Genomic DNA, 26,599 nt, shown 5'->3' with positions numbered 1-26,599 from the left:
GGTTGAGCCGTTCCGTAGTTATCACTGCTCAAAGTACTATGACATCAAAATATAGAGAGATGAATTTTTTTAAAAATTTTATCAATTGTTTTTGTTTTTACCGGCCTATTGATAAATCATTCAAGGTTCGAATCGAGCTCAAGGCCAGAACAATAATTTTTTTCTAATGATAATTATTGTTATTTTTTAATTTTTCTAAATTTGAAAAATTGTATTTTGTTTTTGGAATAGTAAATAGAAAATGTTTCAGACAACCTGCCATAGCTGCGCAGATAGATCCATTTCGAAGGGTGCTAAGCCTTCATCATCAGTACGCTTTAGGCATGCTGCGCTAACCATTTAGCTATACAGCGGTGGTTTGTTTGACTGGCAAATTTGCTACTTCTATTCCTTTTTACCAACTATATTTATTCAGTCTTGCGCCATCTAGTGCAAATCGCTGATAATGCTGGATTTTTGTTTATTGTCAATTACTTTGTTTGACATTCCCAAGTGCTCATGGTTTATTAACAATTGTTTTCTACTTACTATTCCAAAAACCAAATACAATTTTTCAAATTTAGAAAAATTAAAAAATAACAATAATTATCATTAGAAAAAAATTATTGTTCTGGCCTTGAGCTCGATTTGAACCTTGAAAAAATTTTATAAAAAAAGAATAAAGCGTCATTTTAGATTTTGGATATGTTATATATGTATATTAAATAGACCTTTCTAATAAAAATATATTTTATTTTAAAACACTTGGCCTTTGAATTTTTTTTAAGTTTTAAATTTTATTTTTGAAACAAAAAATTTTTCAGTGTAATAAAATTTGTTTACAGTGTACATTTTCGAAAGCCGATTCGAATACCTTTCCAATGGTATCAATATCTTTGAAATCGGTTGAGCCATTCCGAAGTTATCACAGCTCAAAAGTACCTATTACCATCACTTTTCACGCATTTTTCACAACTTTGACACCTTGCCACGCCCACAATTTTTCACAAATGCAATTTATAAAAATGAGGTTGTGTTTGTATAGGTAAAGTGTACCTGTATGCAAATTTTCATCAAAATTTGAGGGGGTCGGGTTAAATGCATATCGGTTTTGATATGAAATTCATCATATGTGACCCGGTCTATGAAAAGGTGGCTTATGACTCAAAAAAGAAATTGCGAGAAACAGCTGTTAAAGATAAAAAATGCATTTCTTCAGTTTCTTAGTGGTAGTAATTTTTTTTGAGTCATAAGCCACCTTTTCATAAACCGGGTCACATATACTGGATGCGGCCATAGTGTTACTGGAATTTGTTTGACGCAAATACTCTTGGCAAATAATAGACGTTTTCTAGGACCTAGTTTAATTGTTCTCTCGAGATGAGATCTGACAACTCAAGGGAGCACGACTCAAGTTGGAAGAGAAGCTCAGCGAAAAATGCCTTCCGAGGTTATCGCGCCTAGCATTTATTTTTTTAACACTCTGATAGCAAATCTACAATGTTTTGATAATATTTCGATAAATTTAAGATAACTTTCTGAACAAATCGTAGTTTTTTGGTAAAAAATCGATGACTTTTTGATACCAAATCCATAGGAAGCCGACAACTCGTTCATAAAAAATCGGTATAAAACTTAGATAACAAACCGATAACTCCTTTATAAGTAATGTATAACGAGCCTATATATTGCATCCTCCTTTCCTATCGCACTCCCACTTCCACATGCACACCTACTCCCACTCATACTGGAAAAGAAATGCCCCTTCCACTTTTCTTTGCACCTGCACGCCAAATTATACTACCAATCACCCCTCCTCTTTCCAAAATTTTATATACGGGATACTATCATCTCTAAGCCGATACTAATTAGTGACTCGTATGCACATCAACAAATCAATCATTATGTCTACCCATATGTCCATACGAGCAGCGTATATATCTGAGATACTCCCAAAAGTATACAATCAATTGTGCAAGTATCACTCTCATATACACGCGCATGGGCTATGAGAGAAGCTATAAAATCGTGTATCTGTAGTTATAGCTGAGAAATTTATAGCTGATGGCTAACTAGTAAATTCTAGAAATAGAAGCGCCTAGAAATATGTCGACGAGGAAACCAGACAGTATAAAAGGCGGCAACAGTTGAGGCACGACAATCAGTTTGATTTAAGCAATCTATCAGTTGCGAAGTGTTATTGTGAAGTACTTTAATAAAGGCCATTTTGCATTATAGAGCAGTGGAGTTATTTATTCAACATTTTAGTGATTCGAACGTTAGTAGAAGGTTGCAAATAAGAGGAATTTCAGTAAGTTCGTTACAATAGTAATCACATGACCAAAAAAATGTCAAAGAAATCTTGAGAATTTTGAAGGTCTATTAAAAACACGCACACATTCATTTTTGCAGCTACAAAGCTTCGCCATCGTACACAATCTTTGGTTCAACATTTTAAACTTTAGGAATACGCTTTCACTTTATCTCTCCCTTCTCTTCCACTTTCTCTACCACTTTTTCACATACTTTTCGCTCACTTTATCTCTTTCTGCTTTTTGCTCACTCCAAGGCGAGTCCATACCAGATTATGGCAAAGCGAAATCAACCTATGTATTTCGTTGTGCAGACTAATGTCAAGTCAAAAGAAAATTTGCAATGCATGTCATATAAGTTTTTCTACGTTCCTTGCTCTCTTTCTATATTCTCCCATCTATTACTTTCTCTCTTCTTCTCTTTCCATCTTCCATCGGTCCCTAGACTTTTCTAACAAATCGCACCAAAAATAAAGTTTTTTGAATTTGACGAATTTGACTATTTTCGTGATTAAAAGCAAGGCGAATTCAGTACCAGGTATTGTTATCCCTTCAGCTGATTGCTTCTTCTTGATATTTTCCCATCAGCTGATTGCTTCTCCTTGACATTTGGTACGACAATATGCCAGTTAATCGAAGCCAATGCTAATTTACTTTTGACTTGAAATTCGTCTGCAATTGGGTTGACTTCGCTTTGCCACCACCTCGTATGAATTCACCTTGACTAAATGTTATCGGTTCCTTTGTTATAGACTATGGGAGCCTTATCGCTTGTTGGTGGTGACGAATTTCTGGATCATTACATCAAACTCTACTTGTACAAGGCTTATTTTCATGCAAGGCGAATCCATACCAGGTGTTGGCAAAGCGAATTCGACTAATTCGCCGTGCAGAAGAATGTCAAGTCAAAAGAAAATTTTTATTGATTTCGACTAACTGACATATTTTAGTACCACGCGTTGTATGGAAAATAATCTAGAAGAAGCAATCAGCAGTTGGGATAACAACAACTGGTACTGAATTCGCCTTGGTTTCATGTAACTTATTATTACACTTTACATATTTAACACTGAATACTTTCATATTTCATTTACCACAAAAGCTTTTGAAAATAGTTTCAATAATTTCGTAAACCTGTCGAGTTTATAGAATTTTTCCAATCATTACAAATTCAAGTCGAAAAGATTAAAATTCATTAATTTTACAAAAATTAGCTGTATTTGCAAAAACACTGGAATTTCTATTAACTCTATAGTTATTATTTAAATATTACTAAGCCAAATCTAAATTAGTGCGTCCCAACGCAAAGAATAATTTTTTTAACCATTAAAAAATTTAACGATAGTCATTAATGGAGATAATGAAACCGTCATTAACTTCACGCTCCACCACGAAAACCAATAAAGGCGTTTCCAAAACTTCAATCCACAAGACGAAAATTGGCAAATGCGAACGTCCCAGTGGAACAATACATCGTAATCCATATTTGAATTTTTTGAGCGATTTTCGTCAACGTAATACAGGACTCTCCGCTGTGGAAACAATTAAACGTGGCGCTAAAGAGTGGATGAGTATGGCAAAAGAGGATAAATTGCAATACATTGAAAAGGTTAGTAGACTTTATTTCAATTTAAAATGACGTTCATTTGTAAGTATTTACAGTAAGCATTTTATGCACCTAAAAAGCGTAAGTCAGCACACTCCCCTAAGTCTTTGGGGACAAATTTTGCAGTTACAACAACAACATAAAATGTATAATGTAATATCGCAGTATTTGACTAAGCTCCTGTATTCAGTTATTTCTGCAACTGAATGTTCGGCTTTCTTTTTTTTCTCTGACAGTCATTATGGAATACCTGAAAAACGCCAGTAGCCGAGCCACAGCGGCTCATCGCCAACCTCGTGTTCTTGTATATAACAACTCTTGGATAAAAAAATGTATATATATATGTATATGTGTATATATGGACTGTGTTGTGCAAAGGTTTATGACCGTTTTCCCCAGCGGGTTAGGGGGCCTGTCGTAAGAGGCGACTAAAATACTAAATTGAGGGGTTGTGTAGCGCAACCCTTTCAAGGTGTTGTCAGCGCAAAATATAGCTTATCCAACCCAATTGTCAACCTCACCTACCCGTGGCGAATCATGTTACTTTAACAGCGCGGCTCTGGCGACTCCAAGTTCCTCATGGATCTAGGGGGGCGGTATGGCCTGGAAGGTTTAATGTGGTCATACTAAATCGTTCCCGAGATGGTCGGGCTGGTACCTTAGTGGTGCCTGATACCGGAAAGTACCGGATCTGCATCCGGCAAAGGACCATCAACATCGATAACACTCCCCAAGGGCTTCGGGGAATATCCTTATCGCTTCAACAACAACAACCGTCTAATTTTTGATCACACACATTTTACAAAGTTTTTTTCTAAAGTTATATTTTATGTCACTAAACCAATCCAGTTACCATGTTTCATACCTTTTTTCGTATTTGGTATAGAATTATGGCATTTTTTTAATTTTTCGTAATTTTCGATATCGGAAAATTGGGCGTGTTCATAGTCGGATTTCGGCAATTTTTTACACCAACATAAAGTGAGTTCAGATAAGTACGTGAATTTATAAAGCTCTGAATTTTAACCCTCTCGGTGTATTCCAAGGGTGCGTCTGCATTTGTGAGATGAGCCAATCTTTCAACACCCGACGCAAACTCCTGCAAAGTCTCATTCGCTTTTTGGTAACGGGTTTGCAACACAATTTGGTATATCTGTTTTCTATGCTCGTTTCCATAACGTCTCTCCACAGCATAATAACAGAAATGCTGGAAGAAGGAAATAAATAAAAAGTCACAGCACAAGGTTTGGACAATATAAACAAAACTTGTACAAATTAGAGAAAGTTATTTGAAAAATTAGAGCACTTCCTATAATCCTGTTGTTGTTGTTATAACATGAAAAATACTAAGAGGGAATAAAATAACTCCTTTTAACATTGCATTCCTCAAATTTGTTACTATCTCAAGGTTTTAAAACCCACCGAATGCGCATATTCACATTCAGCATAGTAAACACAGATATTTTTATACAAAATTATTATTTGTATGATTTATGAAAAACGTTATTTGCCTCTGTACTATAATAGGTGACAGCTACAGTAGTTGCAATGACAGCAAATCAGTGAACAACATTATTTATAAGACTATATACATACACACATACATATACCAATAATATTTTCTATATTAAAACTTTTTGGTAATAAATCAAAAAGTGCTCAAAAATATCACACAAAATGAGCATATATACATATTCTAACCTCTGCAGCTCCTCATATGCATACTATAGTTAGCGGCATTTTAAAGCAATGCTAAAATATTTTAAGTACACTATAAGTGTTACCTTAATAGCTCCCAAAATGCTTCGAGCTTTAAACAATTGCTACAGTTTTTGTTGTTTTTATCCCTTTAGGTTGGGTAAACTGCCGCTGCTGACTGATATTGCTGCTGCTTATAATTTTTTTTTATTATTTCAAATTAATTGCTAGTATTCTTGTGCTACAAGAGTGGGTATACTCGTATAGTCACATACATATGTTTGATACGTACGTAGCAGAGATCTTCTTTCAGTACTAATAAAATTAGTGCACTTAGTCATGAGCCAAAAAATTTTGTCTAAATGTGTACTTAGTCAAGTATAGACAAATACTATGAGTGATTAGCACATAAAATAGAAAATACATACGAGTGCCCCGGAACACATATGTCTTATACATTGTTGAGTATAAACTGATGTCGTAGTCACTTTAACTCAGTAGCACGTTGATTTCGTGAGTAATATACTGTATACTTCGTTTATCATCGGTTTTACTTTGGTGTTGTATTCAGTTTAGTTCCGTGTACATCGTTGTGTTGCTATCGTCTGATATGACTATTCATTTTATTGCACTGTTAGTCTTACTTATTCCAATTAGTGTTTTCGTATAATACAATTGACTTTCTTGCTCAATAAGACAATTGAATACTAAACTGCTTCGTGGCTTATGAGCGGTTATTCATTTGACGAAGCATGACTATTTAAATGTGCGTTAGTGGATATAAATGCTTGATATTCTTTGCATGCATACGCACTAATACTCATTTTTTGTTTAGTCCACTAACAACCTTAAAAGATGAATAACTGCAGTTCACTGGTACGTAGATATGTACGTTCCCATGGCGCGTTGCAGTTGTTCGAACACAATCGCTGTATAAGTGCGTGTATAAGTACTATGAATATACTCTATTCTTAATATATATGGTGCATTTTTGAGTCTAGGTTTGCCTCATTCAGGCATTTTTATATGAATTTTTGCGAAAAAAAAAATTTAAATTTGTATGTCTGATCTTATGTTGTGTTGTGCCTGCATTTATATATGTGTGCTGTCAAACGACATGTGGCGTTAACTAAAATAAATCAATTGTCTCGGTTGCAGCAGCAATTAGTAAAGTTATTACTCAATTGATCGCCCGCAGGCAATCTTAACAGAGTATCGACTTCGGATCAACCTAGAGACCGATATGGTGTGTGCACTATTTCAATGAGTTGATGTTTTAAGTTTTTTGCGTTGCTACAACCATGACAACTTACAGCCAATTTTTTAATTTTTTTACTTTAACTGAAATGTGGTTGGAGGGAACTTTTGAAGTATTCGACGAGGTGTTGATGTGTGTTAATACTTTTTTCGCGTTTTTTTTTCAAAAATTTAGCGTATAGTACAAATTTTGTCGATAAGAGATTTACTAGGTCTGAAGACGCACTGATAAGGAAAAATCAGCTGATTCACGGTGGGCGTCAATTTTTCGCACAATGCGCTTGACCGGACCGTATATGCGATACCAAAAAGTTGATTCCGCGACAATTGGCGCAGTTTTCAGGGTTTTGCTAGAAAGCGCATCGCTGTCTCAATTGAGGATGCCAAAGAAGTGATCCCTCCATAATCTAAATGCTCTTTGCATATCAGTTACAAATTGCTAATAATCGGCTTCTTGAGCCGATTGTTAGTGCTAAATCCGTTCATGAGTGCCAGAAGTAGGCCTAAGTGGGATAAAGGACTTACAATATTTTCACTATTTGCATGCCTGTTGTAAAAGGACATTAAATCTGCAGACCTGGGGACGACTATGGAAACATTCGGACTATTTTAAGAAGATGCTGGTACCTGAGCATACCAGATTATTATACGGCAAGCAATTATTTTAAGAGCTACAACAACAACAAAAACAACAACAGGAGTGTAAGGAACTGTTAGTGGTCGCACCGTCAATTGTTTTTTGGCCATTGAGCTTATGTTCCTTCAACAGACATACTTATACTTTTTCTGTATAAAGGAGCGCCAGTTATATCCGATTCCCATTTGAGATTTAACACGAAGAGGAGGTGTTCGCTTAGTAACTTAACTCAAGAATAAACATTTCGAAGATTCCCGGCTCCACATTTTCGTTCCGGCAGGAGCGTGAAACTATTAAAGTATACAATTTGGATTTGTATGCCTACAGATAATAAATTGTTTTTGTGTTTTGTAAATTTGATATTAGATCAAGCTCTCTTGGCCATATGTATTCAGCACGTATGTTTATATTAATTAGGTAACATCCCACATCTTAATAAACAAAGGCTTAAATATTTGGCCTAATTTCATAAAATTTATTTTGCCAAAAATTAATAATTATTATATGTATAGGTTTCTATTAATACGCGCGAGAAGTGATGCACAAAAACCTATCAAGCCTCTTTTTCGATACTCAGCGTGAGATAAAACAACAACTTGACGAAATTCGCAGTAATGTGGCTATTGGCTGATATATTTGGCGCGTTAATTAACTAATTTTCAAAAATTTCTTGCTTTATATTAATAACGCTTAAGTCATTTATTGCATGCACTGCTTTGAAAACTGATTAATAAAAATTAATTAGGCAAGCAAACTGAACATAAATAATAAGACGTATAGAAATAAAAATATTTTTGGATATGTAGGTCTATAAATTGAGCGTGGTTGAGCGTGGTTGAATCGTTTCATAATAAGGGGCAATGGTCTATGAGGTATTTATAAGAATGGCAAGTACGAGTCGTTTTTAGCTGTGAGTGGAAAAAATTTTATTCTTAAATATATACAGCAGCGAACAGAAAAGTAGCAGTGCAAACTTTTATCAAATTTCAATACTTAAAAAACGATTCCGTGAATTTTCTAGCTGAAACTATGTAAATTAATCTTAAGCCGTTTTTAAGAAAATTTTAATATATTTCCGAATATTTTTTCATCGGTGTTCTCTGAACTTTTATCGCTCAATACATTTATGTCTAGGTTAGGTTTGGTTGGACAGGCTGGTCCCCGAGAACCACACATAGACTGAATGAGTCCGTAGTGTTACCAAAACACCTTATCAACACCAAGTACCTATGTTATATGTTAGCAAATACGAGGAGCTTTCTAGCACCTATGCCACTTGCTGCATATAGATCTAACAGCTCCTAATAGCTGGAGTCTTATCCTAGCAAGCTCAGAGCATGAGCATAAAAGGTGCCCGATCGCTTCCTTTTTAAACCCACACTTCATACATCTGATTTCACTGACCAAGCCTTATTTAAATGCATGTGACGCAAAAAAAGGGTGTTCCATCAGAGTACCCGTCATAAGTCTACGGTCCTCTCTATTTAACGATAGGAGTATCTTTGCTAGTCCAAGGTTGTAAAACCTTCAAATGATCGTTGACAGCCCCGCATTTGAGTCCACGCGATTGATTTTGAATAAGTAAATGTTTCACCACAGTACCCATTTTGAAGTTGAACTAAAGTGACGCGCGAGAATTCTTTCCTCTTCTGCGAGCTCATGATATTTATCTTTAAGAACGGGGTTCGCCGGGCAATTCGTATCGTAGAGGTCCGATGCCTTTGTGTGCATATCACTGAGGACCTGTTTGTGTTCCACATACCGCAATGTTCTCAGGTGCTGTATTTGCCCATAATGCTTGCGGAGATGACTTTTTGGAGGTGGGCCCTCTTCAATGAGATATCTGTTGAAATGCCCAAGTTTCTGGGTATTCGACAGAAACTGTTTGCTAAGCATTTTATTTCTCTCCCTAATGGGGAGTGTTCTTGGCTTACTTTGTAGGTAGTGTTATGAGGGCATAAGATGACAGCCTATACCGATTCTGAAACAGAGTTTTGGCAGGCCTGTACTTTCTTGCAGTGAGTAACCTTAAGGCTTCGCGACCATATCGGGGACACGTAGCATGCAACGGCTGGCTAATTGCTTTGTAAGTGGTAATGAGTCTGTCTGCTCTCTTTGGAAGCAGTTGCAGTGCTTCTTATGTTTTTGACATATATTTTGTTAGATCTCATCATTTTATTTTCGCAGATTTCTCCTTATTTATCAAGTGATGCTACGTCAAACAGTTTGTGTTCTGGAATATTTCACGCTCTTCTTCATTGAGCATTTCCTTGTCAGTGTATCAATCTATCTCAGGGATCATAAGGGACGTCCGGGTGAAGCTCTAGTAGCGAGGTATTTCCGACTTGAGCCTTTCTCCAATGAATTTCATGTAAGTCCAATAGACTAACGAGGCTTAATACTTGAGCGGATGGCCAATTTTAACCAACAAGCCATTTGGTGCGGCTATGCGCCTAATGGGTATCTAGTTAAGGGAGCCTCGAACATGTAGAAACTAAACAGAATTTCGGCTGTTATTAGGGTTTTCTGCATTGGCTAAAGAATATACGATTCTCCGTCATTGCATGGCTTCCCACTATTGCTATTTTTCAACAATGTCAAAGGGCAGAGGTTCAAAACAGGCGATAGCTAAAGGAATTTCTTCTTCTCGTTGGCGATGATTTTAACATTGGTAGTTTTCCATTGGGGCCACGGGTTTCCAGTCTTTGGTCTTTTCGACGGCTTTGGAAATCTCTGTGGTTGTGATGGTAACGGGTCAAAGATTGTTTTCATGTCTGCCCGCTTGACTGCCGACTTGTCATCTCACCTTTTCTAACGAGAAAAACAACACAAATTGCGGGAAGAGAGCGACTGAACACACTTCTGGTTCTGAAATAACTTTATCGTAAAAAGAGATCTATGTATTTTTGAAGATTTTATAAGGACTTCACGGCTGCCGAACTATTATTAGATTATGATCAATGGCTATGATTGCAGCTGCAGCAAGCGCGATGATATTTTCGATATTAATCAGCTGGTATGAGGCGATCGGAGCCGGAAATCAACGTAAGTTGGAATTAATGGTAAATGGTAATGGTAAAAATGTAGATTACTCCGACAGCCAGGACAGGTACTTCGGAAAAGCCAGGACTTTCCTAAATGTGTATGTTTTTTTTTTTTACATTTCAAAAATCAAAATAAACAACAAATGATGTAAGAAAAATTAAGAAAACTTTTGTACGAGTATGAAAAGTGGGCAGGGGCTCTCCATTTAAAAACATGTATGTAACACGTGTGCTATCTGTATTTTTGCTACGATACGATCACGAGCATTCTCGTCTGAGGAAGTCCTTTGAGTGGGGGAAAATCTAAGATACTTACAAAAAAAAAAAAAAAATTTAAAAATCATTGAGAATATTAAGTGACTTAGTATTGGTACTCTCTTGGACTAAACCTGATTGGGCTACAAAATTGCGTACTCAAAAAAATTCAGTGCGCTCCAAGTTAAAGGTAAGAATTTTTCGTAAACCTTGTTTCACTTACAGCCCAATTCTAAACGAAAATTCCGTGCGAGTTTTTTCCCTTCTCCCATTCCTCGTATTCTAAATAAAAATTCCTTGAGAGCTTTTTCACTTCTCCCTTTCCTCCTATTCTGAACAATGTTCGAAAAAGAGGAAAACGATTATGGGAGAAAAGTAGGTATTATGAATGTGAGGGAGAGGGAGATTTCTTTGCCATTTCATAGGAGTTTTTTCATTAGTTAAATTGAAGGGAATGCATCAAAATAGTTAAAGGAAATTGGTTCTTTTAAGAAAGAACACTTATTTGTACAAATTTGCGCTAAAATATGTATTTACATTCTACCACAATATTCTCACTGTTAATACAACAACAACAGCAACAATATTCTTTATTTTAAGTCGAAAAGTATATCATAAGCAACGGAAGAGCTCTTTGTATATTTGATGCATCCATCCAGAAATTGCGCAAGGATTTTTAAAGAATGCTTAATTAGATTTTGGCATATGGCGAAAGGCGAACTCAACTCGACGTGGCCGCCAGAAAATTGCTTTGCAGAATGAAAGCAGGTAACTCCGGCGGATTTGTGTTAACCCGCCGTCTTCTTCTTATGCTCCTCTGTTGATGTTGCTGTGGCACCAATTCATTACTCATTTCAGTGTATACCACATGAAATGCAATAATGTGCATTGTTTATACCTTATTTCTTAATTTCAAACAAATTCGCAACAATAATTAAGCTTTTCAATTTTTTAAACAAAATAAGAAATGCGCAACGAAATTTCAATTGACAAACCAGCTAACTTCGAAAATTCGAAATTCCTATTCCCCAATTTTTCTTCTCCCTAGGAGAAAAGAATTGGAGGAATTTTTCCGCGGGAATAAAAAAATCCGCGAGAACAAAATTCCGCGAGAATATTTAGAATTGGTCTGTTAGTTTATGTTACAAAATTCAAACAAATTCTTCGTAAAATAGCGAAAATAAAAAAACGAAATTTGATAAAAACTGCCACTGCTATTTTTCTGTTCGCTGCTGTATTTAAAAATTCCCTTTTTTCATAAATAACTATTTATTTGCCTCAATTTTTTGGCCACTTACCGGTGTGAATACGCTGGTGCGCCTTCAGGTGTGAGCTTTTGGTATAAACTTTTGTACAACCTGTAAGATATAAAAATAAAAATAAGCAAAAAAAATTATCTCAAGGAAATTTGTAACATTAGCAAAAAATCAATAAATTACCTATTATACAAATAAACTGAGTGTGGTAAATTAAAATTAGTTGCGGTTTTGCTAATATCAAGCAAACACCAAAAACAAAAGTTAATCAGTTATTCGTAAAAACGTCAGAAAAAGAAGGCTTAGCTGCCAACACTGTCAGTTTAGGAGTACGTATGTAGGTACATTTGTATAACCGAGCATTTTTGCTAAAACATTTGGAAATGTGTTGGCAGGCAACACATTGCTTGGCAAATGTTTAATCTTTGTTCCTGCCACTTGTTCAATTTCAAATTTTTTCCTTTTCTTAAGCTCTTTACAAACTTTTCTACAAACTACATATGTATGTATGTATATATATACCTACGTTGCTTACAAAGCATTGGCACTAAAGCCAACAAGGCGATTTACTTTTGCACTGCTAACAAAAAAAAAAAAGGCTAGCAGTACTACTAGTTAATAAGCGTTATCGTCGAGCGAGTAATTTTTAATTTATATTTTTTTTTTTATTTCAGCTATTGTCATTGAAATACCTCATTTCCAGCTTATGCAACTAATGTGCTGCAACAGGCACACTCCTTGCTTTGCTCACGTTCTACCTACCGATTCATATAAAGGGTGCTTCTTTCCAAGTTCTCAAACAAAATTTGACAAAAAGCTCCTTTACGAAAAAAGAAACATACATATATACTCATAATCTTAAATATTTGCCTACCTCAAATGACTCCACAAAAACGCAGCCCTCAAAATAAATTTTGTTTTAACCCTAGTTCGGCCAACGATTTTTACACCTATTTTTGGCCGTCTCGACGCAGTCACCCCGGTGCCAGAAAAAGAATAAAAGTGTTCAACCCGTTACAGTTGTCTATGACTAAAATTATAAAACCTTATTTTTTATTTTTTCTACTTAAAATTCATTAAGTTAGGACGTTACGGAAAATGAGTTAACAAAATTTATTAAAAATATGTTTTTTTTTATTAAATAATTAAATAGTCACTCCGGTGACTCGTCGGCCAAATAAGTTGTAAAACAGTTGTAAATGACTAAAATTATAAAATCTTTTTTTTTTGTATTTTTTCGACTTAAAATTCATAAAGTTAAGAGGTTACGGAAAATAAGTTAAAAAAATTTATTAAAAATCTGTTTTTTTTTTTAGGGGAGAATATTAGAATAGAATATGAAGTGACTCGTCGGCCGAACTAGGGTTAAAACGCTTTCTGTTCTGTATATTGCCAATGAAATTCTCGGGTTTTGCGTTGTAATTTTAATGGCAAAAATGCTTTGAGAAATGCTGATTTTTTCCTCAGTTCGCGGCCGACTATGGATTCGAGTCATTGCGCTGCCTCAGCTATCCACATTTCAATCTACTCGAAAGGCTGTCTAAATAATAAATATCAAGGAAACCTAACCTTATGTAGGATTAACAAATTACTATATTCACACCGTAATTGATGTTTTAGAAAAGTCTAGCCCCTGGTCCACTTGCCGGGATGAAAGTATCCAAAATATTAAACAAGTCGAAGCGGAAGCTCTGTACGAAAATTCGGAGCAAATCGCACTTTTTCTAAATAATATTATTCGGGGAACGTCCGAAAAAAGGCAGAAAATTAACCAAATCATGAACCCTTACTCATCTCTTATCCCTTTAAACTAAAATGAATAAATGCATACTGCCATATGCTGATGACAAAACGGAGTAACTGCAGTCATGGAGCAAAGAGTAGTTTAAACGGTTAAGCGTCAATTAAGTAAGTAAATAAGTAAATAAATGTAAGGCGCGATAAACTCCGAGCTTCTCTTCCAATTTGCGTCGTGCTCCTTTTATTTTTTGCTACAAATTGGCGAGACGGGACCTACTTGTTTTAGGCCGACTCCCAACTGCACCTTGGATGCAAATGATTTTCACTAAGAAGCTTTTCATGCAAAAAATAAGCTCGCAGTGCTTGTCAAACGCTGTCGAGGGGCGACCCCGCTTAGAAAAATTTTCTTCTAGCTGAAAAAACTTGTTTCTAAGATTTTGATGTTGCTTTGCCCGTGGCGTGAACCCAGGATCTTCGGTGTGATAGGCGGAGCACGTGTTATGTTATTGTGTAAATGTCATTAAAATCGTTCCAGTCGCTTAGGAGGTGTTCAGTGACATGATGATGTCCAGTACTTCTACTTTAATGTCTTCCTCCCAACAAGGGATGATTATGAAGATAATCTGGTCCCAGTTGGCCAATACTATTATCCCGAAAGCTACTTCTCGAGCCGGTTTTTAAGTAGTTTGCAGGCTACCCATTTCGTTTTGCGCAACCTGGCTGTCTCAGCCTGGAAGAACGATTGAAATTGAGGAAATATTGCATATAAGAAAATGCATAAATAATCACTTGAGTAAATACTTTAGCATCATGGCATTATGTTGAACTGAAAATACATGGGGTTCATACCGATGTTCCCCAAATCATTGTATAAAGGCTTCCATGCAGCACATATTTATTGCAATTTGTAAAGCACAAAGTCAGGAAAAAGGCGCTGTTGAGCGTTGTCAAGGAAATTCAGTCCATCTTGTACAGAAAAGCAGACGCTAAGTCGTTGGGCTCTATTACAGTGAAATTTGTAACCTCCCTTTCAGTTTTTTCGAACTACTTTAGGATAAAGTGTACAAGGGCATAAAAACTGCAATGCAGGTCTCTTGGTTTAAGCAGGCACACGCAAAGTTATCATTGAGTTAAGGTTAGTACCATCTTTTTTGTCAGGTATCTAATTTCTTTTGACCAGTAATTGACTCAAAGCGTTTTGCGGAAATATTAATATTTAGTAAAGATATTCTCTGAATGATGATTGGAGTGCTTATAGAGCACTATCTTATAGGAATATATGCGCTGTGGCTTAATATTCTGTAAAGTCTCAGTAGTGTTAGTTCTATAACAAGCTACATAAGCGTTCCCTGACTGAAGTACACGTGATCGTATAAATCACGTTGTGATAGACGGCGACATGATTCCAAAAATTTAAATGAATGCACAATTCGAGGAACACACATCGACAGGGATTACTATCTCGTCGCTGCAAAAATACGTGCTCGCCCCTGTGCGGTTAAAGCAAGAAACAAAATACACAAATAAAGCTAGGCGTCGAAAGGCTGCAATCGCAACACACTTCCAATGATTTCGCAACTCGAATCTCTCACACCTACTCTCTTAGAACACAAATCAACCAGAAGGGAAAGCAGAAGTAGTGGGAGCATTACTCAAAAAAACGGTTACCGGCAACTACGAAAAAACAACTGGTACGATAAAACATGCAACGTTGGTGTGATCATGTCAGAAGGAATGAAACATGATTATACTCCACGTCCGTCTGTACTTCGCTACCCTTATTAACTCGGTGTCTTCTTTCAACATTTTTTTTTCTGAGATCTAATAGTACTTGGCGGCCACCGTGGTGTGATGGTAGCATGCTCTGCCTACCACACCGATGGGTTCGCACCCCGGGCAAAGCAACATCAAAATTTTAGAAATAAGTTTTTTCAATTAGAAGAAAATTTTTCTTAGCGGGGTCGCCCTTCGGCAGTGTTTGGCAAGCGCTCCGAGTGTATTTCTGCCATGTAAAGCTCTCAGTGAAAACTCGTCTGCCTTCCAGATGTCGTTCGGAGTCGGCATAAAACATGTAGGTCCCGTCCGGCCAATTTGTAGAGAAAATCAAGAGGAGCACGACGCAAATTGGAAGAGAAGTTCGGATTATATCTCTTCGGAGGTTACCGCGCCTTTAATTTGTTTTTTAATAGTACTTCGGCTCTCAGCAGGGTTGTATTTCAAATTTTATTTCAGCTAATTCCATAGCATTGACTGTTATTTGATGTCGTGTCTCTAAATATAATTTAAATAAAACAAGTAAGGAAGGTTAAGTTCGTATGTAACCGAACATTACATACTCAGTTGAGAGCTATGGTGACAATATAAGGGAAAATAACCATGTAGGAAAATGAACCGAGGGAAACCCTGGAATGTGTTTGTATGACATGTGTATCAAATGAAAGGCATTAAAGAGTATTTTATGAAGGAGTGTGCCATAGTTCTATAGGTGGACGCCATTTAGGGATATCGCCATAAAGGTGGATCAGGGTTGACTCTAGAATTTGTTTGTACAATATGGATATCAAATGAAAGGTCTTAAAGAGTATTTTATGGGGGAGTGGGCCATAGTTCTATAGGTGGACGCTATTTAGGGATATAGCCATAAAGGTGGATCAGGGTTGACTCTAGAATGCGTTTGTACGATATGGGTATCAAAGTAAAGGTGTTAATGAGTATTTTAAAATGGAGTAATCCTCAGTTCCATAGGTGGACGCCGTTTCGTGATATCGCCATAAAGGCGGACCAGGGGTGACCCTAGAATTTGTTTGTACAATATGGGCATCAAACGAAAGGTGTTAATGAGTGTTTTAAAAGGGAGTGGGCCTTAGTTCTATAGGTGGACGCTGTTTCGAAATATCGCCACAAAGGTGGACCAGGGCTGACTCTAGAATGTGTTTGTACGATATGGGTATCAAATTAAAGATTAATGAGGGTTTTAAAAGGGAGTGGGCCTTAGTTCTATAGGTGGACGCCTTTTCGAGGTATCGCAATAAAGATGGACCAGGGGTGACCCTAGAATTTGTTTGTACAATATGGGTATCAAAAGAAAGGTGTTATTGGGTATTTTAAAAGGGAGTAATCCCTAGTTCCATAGGTGGACGCCGTTTCGAGATATCGCCATAAAGGTGGAGCAGGGGTGACCCTAGAATTTGTTTGTACAATATGGGTATCAAAAGAAAGGTGTTAATGAGTTCTTTAAAAGGGGATAATCCTTAGTTCCATAGGTGGACGCCGTTTCGAGATATCGGCATAGAGGTGGGCCAGGGGTGACTCTAGAATTCGTTTGTGCAATATGAGTATCAAATGAAAGGTGTTAATGAGTATTTTAAAAGGGAGTAATCCTTAGTTCCATAGGTGGACGCCGTTTCGAGATATCGCCATAAAGGTGGAGCAGGGGTGACCCTAGAATTCGTTTGTACAATATGGGTATCAAAAGAAAGGTGTTAATGAGTTTTTTAAAAGGGAGTAATCCTTAGTTCCATAGGTGGACGCCGTTTCGAGATATCGCCATAGAGGTGGGCCAGGGGTGACTCTAGAATTCGTTTGTGCAATATGAGTATCAAAAGAAAGGTGTTAATGAGTTTTTTAAAAGGGAGTAATCCTTAGTTCCATAGGTGGACGCCGTTTCGAGATATCGCCATAGGGGTGGGCCAGGGGTGACTCTAGAATTCGTTTGTGCAATATGAGTATCAAATGAAAGGTGTTAATGAGTATTTTAAAAGGGAGTAATCCTTAGTTCCATAGGTGGACGCCGTTTCGAGATATCGCCATAAAGGTGGAGCAGGGGTGACCCTAGAATTCGTTTGTACAATATGGGTATCAAAAGAAAGGTGTTAATGAGTTCTTTAAAAGGGGATAATCCTTAGTTCCATAGGTGGACGCCGTTTCGAGAAATCGCGATAAAGGTGGACCAGGGGTGACTCTAGAATGAGTTTGTACGATATGGGTATCAAATTAAAGGCATTAATGAGAGTTTTAAAAGGGAGTGGTGGTAGTTGTATATGTGAAGGCGTTTTCCAGATATCGACCAAAATGTGGACCAGGGTGACCCAGAACATTATCTGTTGGATACCGCTAATTTATTTATATATGTAATACCTGCCAAGATTTTAAGGGTTTTTTATTTCGCCTTGCAGAACTTTTTCATTTTCTTCTACTTAATATGGTATGTGTCACAACCATTTTACAAAGTTTTTTGTAGAGTTATATTTCGCGTCAATAAAACAATCCAATTACCTTACCATGTTTCATCCCTTTTTTCGTATTTGGTATAGAATTATGGCATTTTTTTAATTTTTCGTAATTTTCGGTATAGAAAAAGTGGGCGTGGTCATAGTCGGATTTCGTTAATTTTTCATACCAAGATAAAGTGAGTTCAAGTAAGCACGTGAACTAAGTTCATTAAAGATATGTTGATTTTTGCTCAAGTTATCGTGTTAACGGCCATGCAGAAGGACATACGAACGACTGTGTATAAAAACTGGGCGTGGCATCAACCGATTCCGCCCATTTTCACAGAAAACAGTTAACGTCATAAAATCTATGCGCCTACCAAATTTCAAAAGGATTGGTTCATTTTTGTTCGACTTATGGCGTTAAAAGTATCCTAGACAAATTAAATGAAAAAGGGCGGAGCCACGCCCATTTTGAAATTTTCTTTTATTTTTGTATTTTGTTGCACCACATCATTACTCGAGTTGAATGTTGACATAATTTACTTATATACTGTAAAGATATTAAATTTTTTGTTAAAATTTTACTTTAAAAAAATTTTTTTTTTAAAGTGGGCGTCGTCCTTTCCGATTTTGCTAATTTTTATTAAGCGTACATATAGTAATAGGGGTAACGTTCATGCCAAATTTCATCATGATATCTTCAACTACTGCCAAATTACAGCTTGCAAAATTTTTAAATTACCTTCTTTTAAAAGTGGGCGGTGCCACGTCCATTGTCCAAAATTTTACTAGTTTTCTATTCTGCGTCATAAGTTCAACTCACCTACCAAGTTTCATCGCTTTACCCGTATTTGGTAAGGAATTATCGCACTTTTTCGATTTTTCGAAATTTTCGATATCGAAAAAGTGGGCGCGGTTATTGTCCGATATCGTTCATTTTAAATAGCGATCTGAGATGACTGCCCAGGAACCCACATACCAAATTTCATCAAGATACCTCAAAATTTACTCAAGTTATCGTGTTAACGGACGGACGGACGGACATGGCTCAATCAAATTTTTTTTCGATCCTGATTATTTTGATATATGGAAGTCTATATCTATCTCCATTCCTTTATATATGTACAACCAACCGTTATCCAATCAAACTTAATATACTCTGTGAGCTCTGCTCAACTGAGTATAATAAAAATATGATTAAAGTAAATTAATTTTCGGACCACCATGTCCAAAAACTATTTGCCACATGCGCAGTACTCACTCTAAGTTTACTTGTTCATTTACCCCCTTTGCTGCTATCATACTTAGCGCTATGTCTATGGATTTATTTAGCTTACATTTATTTCCTACTAGGATTATATAAAATTGTTTGTGGCGACCAGCAACTTTCCTGCTCATTTGGACAGTGAAATAGTATAAGAAAAAGTTGTGAAAAAGCATCGGCATCTTGATACAGGTCTACTTTTATTGTTGTTCTTGCTTTTGCCAACGTTTTGCCAATTTTTTTTAATCTCTTGTTATTGTTGCCTTTGTATTACGACCATTAACAAAATGCGCCAAAATAACACAGATTAATCCTGTTATTAGGTCAATTGGGTGGTTGTCTGCCAGCTTAACCGTTTGGTTTTTGTCGTTGAGTGAATGGCCGCAATACTGCGATGGACGATATACTCTAGTTGCCCAGTCTCGCGAGGTTGCTGCAATGGGATAATGCAAGTGCCGTCCTTTGTATCACAAAATCCAAATTTTCTTTTTTTTTCCTTTTTTTTTTTGCTGGTGCAATTTTTCACAAGCTTGATAGTCAGCATTATGGTGAACAGTAATTTATTTTTGAATGTAATGTGACTAAAAAGTTTGGAGAAAACATTCGGAGTGCTTGCCAAACCACAGCCAAAAGGCGACCGCTTGAAAAAAAAAATCGAGGTTGCTTTGCGCTAGATTTGAACCTATGATTTTCGGCGTGATAGGAGGAGCACACTTCCCTCACACCACGGCCCACTCTCTATTAAACGCCTTAATGAGGAATTGTTACGAGAAACATAAAAAGCGAATATGCTGTGGGAACTTCAGCGGCATACCAAGACCTGTCAAAGTTACTCGAATTTGATATCCTACCATCCGTTTCGTTGGTTGCAGTTTTTATAGCGGATCTAAATAAAAAAGACTCTTTATTATTCGTAAAGCATTGTGGAACTTCCTTATGGATATTCGGAGCGGTCTAGATTGCAACCCCTTCACACTGTGCATTATGATCTAATTGATCCCAAAACCGGTCGCAAAGACAATTCCTAAGAAAGTTACGCCAGGTCAGCAAGATTTTCTTATTCTTTTTTCGATGTTCATGGTCTTTTGCCGGATATAGTCCGGCACGTTCGGGAAAATAACACCATATCGGAAACGATTTATCGTTTCAACGTTGAGAGCTCTAGGTTAACCAACCTTTCCTTCCCTGAGGAGCCTGGTCACCAGAGCATCACCTGCCAAATAAACAGGATATGACATGGGTAGGTGGGGACGACAATTGGGGTGGATAAGTTACTAATAAGCTGGTAACTCCTCGACAGGATTATACCAAACAGCTCTTTGAATCAATGTTGAGTTCAGAAAGATTGTCGATTCGACCTCGACCAGCTAAGGTAGGGCTTATTGGAGAATCTAGTCTTGTGCGACGACAAAACCCGTAATACCACCAAATAAGGGGCTGATTACGTAGATCACACAGCTTGTAAGATACCAAAGAAATGAAACAAATGAGCATGGCAAGCCCTAAAACAGTCTGCTGGTGCTTGCAAACTTTAGTTATCTGTAAAGGCGCCGGAAAACCCGACACATCAGCCTTTGGCAATAAAACTTTAATGGTCATCACTATCATTGAGCTTCACAAAGCCATTAAAGGGCTAGCCTCTCAAAATGAGTGGATCAGACGGAGTGGCAGTTCCGGTGGTAAAACACCTAGGGGATGAGTAAGGGAAATATTTAGCGCATGGCTTAAATTTATCCCACTTTAGCTTTGCAATAACTGAAAATAGAAAACAAGCAAAGTTGGCGTCACTACTAAAGCCTGAGAAATTATGGAGAGTTGTAACATCGACCTTTCTTAAGCAGTTAGTGGCGTATACATGAGAGTATTCTCCTTTTCTACTATTCTGAGCATCGTCAGTATTTATACAGCCGACGGGCACCATAATTGCTTTACCACCAGGCAGGGCTTGCGGCATCTTAGTGAAAATAAAAGCAGTATTGATATAACTCTAACATCAGCAAAGCTCCACGAAAAACTTCGGACTGCATTATAATGTCTAGCACAGCAACAACAGCGTCAAAGACGATGCAATGGTCTAGTACGGCATGAATCAAAGTTAAAACTCGAGTGCTTAGTAGCTAACATGGACCCCAAAACGGATGATAAGCGTATTCTATCAAGACATCAAAATGAACACCTTTCAATCTTCTATGAGCTATGAAGCTCTAAAAAGGATACGAATTGGATACGGGAATGCTACGAGTGCTAGTGACGGTGAAAGTGATCCAATGCGCCCAATAATGGATCGACAGAATGCGATCCTGGTGCAGACGGGACGATGAAGTTCACCCAGGTAAGGGTAGTCGAAAAAGCTCGCTACTTTAAAATAAGTTTACACTAACAATTTATTCTTCTTCTTGTTGTCTTGCTTAGTCTCATCAAAAAAGTGTGATAGCTTACAAATCGTCATCTATAAGCTTTATGGGATTACAAAAGAAATGCGCTGTTTCAATAGGGTTGAATCAAAGAGGCAGGGGTGTTAGAGGCGTTGGTTCCACAATGCAATTGAAATAACCCTGCAACGAAAAAGGGAGACTGTCACAGAAAGTATCAGTTTCACACTACAAGTATAATAACTACCTCCGAACTGGTGCTAATTGAATGCAGAGTGGGATGCTTATTAGCAGCACTTGTGCCAACAGCGCTTAGGTAAGTACTGTATGATAATTACTCAAAGGCAGCGCCTATTTCAGAATCACCTGCGATAACGAGGGGCCAAATTAGAACTGGTACCATCTCTTTATGATATACTTCTGCGCTAGTTCGGAACTACTACCATTTGCTGCAGGAAAGCTTCAATCATATCATGTACACGACTTAAGCTTACGGGTAATTATTTTTAAGTTTTTTTCTCATTTCGCTACACTGTGCGCAATAATGGCAGTAGCACTTGTGCTGCTAACCAGTGTCAGTCAGGCTAATTTGTAGCTTTGCATTTGTTTTGGTTGAGGGCATAAAATGTTGCTTATTTGTAAGCTGACGATTTATGGTGTAATGAAAATAACAAAAAAACGATAGCCATGAAAAAAATGCAGAGATGAGCTAAGCGTGGCATGATGAGACTGCAAACGCGGAAGAAGATGCTTACTACAACAAAAAAGAAGTCACCAGCTCATGATAGCAAAAACGGATGAGAAAGCAAAGTAAAAGCTATGGAAGAGGACATTAGTGAGAAAAATTACAAAAAGCATATTGACGAGCCTTAAAGGCAAAGAAAACACAAACTATTGCAAACAATTTTTTTTTTTTTGGTTTTCACTGTAATAGTTTTCCCACAGTGTTGCGCCGTATGCGCCAGCAGTAGTCCATAGCTATTAGCTGCCATTTATGTCCAACATATGCAAAACATATATTTCATATCAAAGTCGGGTTTAATTTGTTCCTCCTTCTTCTCTACTTAATTTCTATCCTCTCTATGCCAATCATTGCTCTAAATGAATAATAATAATTTTATATTGTACTTCGTTGACGTTGTCGTACGTGAAGTGGATGCGCATGACCATTTACTTACGTGCCTACACACATATGTTGAGCTGACAAGCAGGAACTGCCTCAGACAACATTGGGCGCCACTAAATAGCCATACAGCGAAAAGGCGAAAAAAGTGTATTAATATGTAGATCTGCTTGAAAAAATAAATCGCATCAGGAGCTATTTAACTAATAAATAGCAGCACAAGTCAAAGTGGTTTGCTGCTCGTAAAAATAAATCTGCATATGCAAACATGGCATCAATAAATCGAAACATGCATTAAATGATTGTGTAGGCTAAAACCCTGCTAGCAGAATGCTATAATAGTCGTGTGTTCTTTTAGTCACTCAAAGTTTGCCCAAAAGTAATTATTTGCGTTCTCTTCGTTCAGAGTGACTGAAGTTACCCATAGAACCAACGATTGAAACAATATTTTAGCTTATATTATTACAATTGTTGTTTCTTATATAAAAGATATAATTCTATATCTATTAAAAGAAGGTAACGAGCAGGCCGATGAGTTGTCAAAGGAGGGTGCAGCACTCGATGAATCGAAGATCAAAAGGATAGAGGAGGTACATATAACCCATCAAGCAGAAATGGTGTGGACAGGAGCTCGAGCTCCTAAGATCATTTGCAAATTCTGCGACGTTACACTCAAAAAGTTGCTCATATATCTAAAGAGAGAAAACTTTAGTTTCAGGATGGGTATAACAAATTATAAACTAGGCCTCATCAATAACAGCAGATATAAGAAGTGCGAGATTCAGGAAGAAATGGTGAAGCACCTTCTGTGCTCGTGTCCTGCGCTCGCAAGGTTAAGGCTCCAGCTACTAAGGGCGGCAAAGTTGTCAGATCTCGAGACAGAAATTAAGCTAGGTTCTAGAAAACTTCTGGTATTTGCCAAGAGGACTATGTTATTCTATAACATAAGTACTGGTACCTAAATGGGGTTGTCAAACAAATTCTAGTAACACATTTTTTACATTCAGTCTATTTAAAGTGTTTATTTACCGGCCAGTTCAGCCTCACCTGGCTTTACATTAAGCCGGAAAACGTCATTTTCATATCTTTATATAAGAATATCTCAAAAAGAAGAACCGAAATGAAAATTTGAATTGGGTATTTAGATTTAAAGACCTTTCGAACAGTATTAGTTCATTTCTTTGGCTGGCTTTTTTCCGAATTTTGTCGACCTATGTTATTGGTTGTTACTTCATATCGTGCTCCAAGAAACATGTTCCACGTATTCCTGTTTAATGTTTGTTTAGAGTGCGGAACAATTTCGTGTAAAAGAGCATTCATAATAGTAAAATAGAAAAACTGCTAGCCTGTTTGTTTGTATGTGATTTGTAAGTATTAGCGACAATGTTGACGTTCAAATCGCACATCAAAGTCAATGCGTTGTTGTGGTCGCGCATTCAAAAGTACTCGACTCGGACATTTGGCAAGCAATACAATGATCCTAGACGTCGTCGTCAAACTTCTCTCATATATCTGAGAATGATGCATAACTGACGGGAAGACATTTGTTGCATAAGTGTATGCAAATACTTAGTGTATGGATGATTATAAACATACATACATATAAGTTCAGCTTATTTTTATATCTCACATTTGAAAAACGGGAGCCTGGTCTTAGCCCGGTTACGTGCGTTATTTAGATTACTAACTATTTTAGATTAGAAACTATTAAGATATAAATACCGAGCTTATAAATATGGATCGATTTTGCCTGGGCCTGGCTGGAAGGCCATTGAGGGTGTAATTCTTTCTGTGTCTAGGCTAGGTTGGCCCTGCTCTAAAAATTGTAGCTGGGCCTTCGGATGATTGTGGATATCTTCTATGGATGATTGCAATTGTTTCAATAAATACACTGCCAAGGTTTTTGCAGTTTGAAATTTAGTGTACAGATCGAAATTGTTAACTGTTTGTTAAAGCCTTTATAAGTAAGCTCTTGCCCTTCACATTGTTCTTTTCAATTCTGAGCATATGTGATCTGAAAAAGTTGTGTTGAGGTGTCATAAGACAGCAGCCCTTCGTATATTGAGGGTGGTGTTCATATTACACTTCTTGGACATGGCTATAACCATGCAAAAACTTTTTTTCTAAGAAAGATCGTGTAACGCTTATCAGTTAACGGTCTAGCTGCTTCATTTCTATTTCCAAATGAGTTATTAAAAACCGATCTCAAGTATGGTTCTTATTTTTTTAAAGAAGAAAACTTATATCACCGGCATAAAGCAAATGACAATAGTTGTGGTTTGAAACGAAGAGCCTAAGCTAGGATATCGACATAATTTTTCATCCAGGCGTTAATAACCCCCAGCGGGTAAAGGGACTAAGAGAATTTAACCAATTTTTAATTGATCACTGGTACCTCCGAGAAAAGGTTGAGAATCTGAGCTGCCCATATTGTGTACGGCGCACGCCACACCTTTCCAATGCAATAACCCCACACAGCAACTGAGAAAAGTGAAAGCAACACTAGGTGATCTATCTCCGGACAATGACCTCCGTAATTGGCAGATAGGATACGCTCAGTAGATGCGAGAGGAATATTCTCCTCGCAAAACGGCAAGCTGGTTACTTAGCTAAATAACGCAAGAGTAGCCAAAGAGCTTTCGTAGCGCACTTCCGTACCCAAAGTAATGCAAAACGCAGTCCCTGGTGTAGAAAATGTGCGGGCAGTGGGATGTTAGTTTTTGGTGGATAGCCCATTAAGGCAACAAGGGAGTCCTACACTAGGAAAGGTTCTCTGCCACAGAGTGTACACTCATCATTATGCCGGTAGAGTTTGGTTTGAAGATTGTGATTCACCAATTCAGAGCCACGCCTACATTTGTGAATTTGAAGTCTGACTCCACGGTATATAAAGAAGGTTTTAAGTGAGATTTTGTAAACACTAAGGCCAAAATTTAACCAATTATTTTTAAGATATAAATCATAAAAAAAACATAGTTCTTAGTTGTATGGGAAAAAAGTTGTGACCGCAACTTTATGGGAGAAGTTCATTATGAAACTCATGTTTTATAGAAACAAATCTCAATGAATATTAGTTATTACTAGTAAATACAATTATTATCTTGAAACGTTCTAGTTCTTATAACCTAAATAATTCTGCAAATCAAGTAACATCAAGATGAAAGGAGAACCACAAATCTTAACAGCTGCACGTCCATCAAAAATTAGCTAAGATATATTTTTAGAGCTTCTCACTGAAGCTGTATTACGGTATTTTGCACGTCACACCGTTTGCCGTTCGTCTGTTACGCCATTCATAAGTCTAGTTTGCGCATGTGAGTTATATTTCACTTATAACCGTTTAAATATCTTTATATATTTATTAAAAAAAAAAAAATATTTCACTGATTAAGAAGATAGAGTTGAACTAATTTTAAAACTGCTCATTGACTACTTGATTAACTTGTTTGCCGCGAAACTATCCATTTTTCTTTCATCTGCCACAAACGTACATACATACTCATTTAAACAAAACGCATTACTCGACAGGAAGACGGTTGATTTGATCTTTTAAGTAAGTAAGTAGCATAATATGAAAAATTTATGATAAAGCGTTAAACAGTAGCAAATATCAATATGCAAGTGAACGTATAGACATATACATTTATCTTTGGGCTGTAAAACCCGCGATGTCTAGACACCGATACCGATATTTAGAAAGCAGATACGCATTTGTTGGTTAGGTCATACTAGGCGAATAGACGAATAGGCTTCGGCCAAGAAAGTGTCTCAGTCGACACCGCAGTTTGGAAGCAGAGAAAGACTTGATGTTAACGTTTGGCGTCAATTATGATGAAGATTTC

General features: G+C 37.0%; 2 protein-coding genes across 5 annotated transcripts in view; one reads left to right on the top strand and one right to left on the bottom strand.

Annotated features, from left to right (window-relative positions):
- Positions 1-26,599, bottom strand: part of dar1 (dendritic arbor reduction 1) — a 506,171-nt gene that overhangs the window by 137,544 nt on the left and 342,028 nt on the right. For both annotated transcript variants that reach the window (XM_067756917.1, XM_067756916.1), the window contains one exon: positions 12,087-12,146. In XM_067756917.1, coding sequence (XP_067613018.1) covers positions 12,087-12,146 — 60 coding nt within the window. The remainder of the gene's footprint in view (positions 1-12,086; positions 12,147-26,599) is intronic.
- Positions 1-26,599, top strand: part of LOC137233677 (uncharacterized) — a 304,557-nt gene that overhangs the window by 33,486 nt on the left and 244,472 nt on the right. For all 3 annotated transcript variants that reach the window (XR_010947532.1, XM_067756919.1, XM_067756918.1), the window contains one exon: positions 3,637-3,900. Coding sequence is in view for 2 of the 3 variants with exons in the window: in XM_067756919.1 (XP_067613020.1) it covers positions 3,637-3,900 (264 nt within the window). In the remaining variant the exon portion in view is untranslated. The remainder of the gene's footprint in view (positions 1-3,636; positions 3,901-26,599) is intronic.

The sequence above is a fragment of the Eurosta solidaginis genome, chromosome 5 (genome assembly GCF_040869045.1).
Source record: "Eurosta solidaginis isolate ZX-2024a chromosome 5, ASM4086904v1, whole genome shotgun sequence".
Classification (NCBI taxonomy): Eukaryota; Metazoa; Arthropoda; class Insecta; order Diptera; family Tephritidae; genus Eurosta; species Eurosta solidaginis.
Note: the sequence above shows the minus strand (reverse complement) of the source record. Positions and strands in the feature narration are given on the sequence as shown.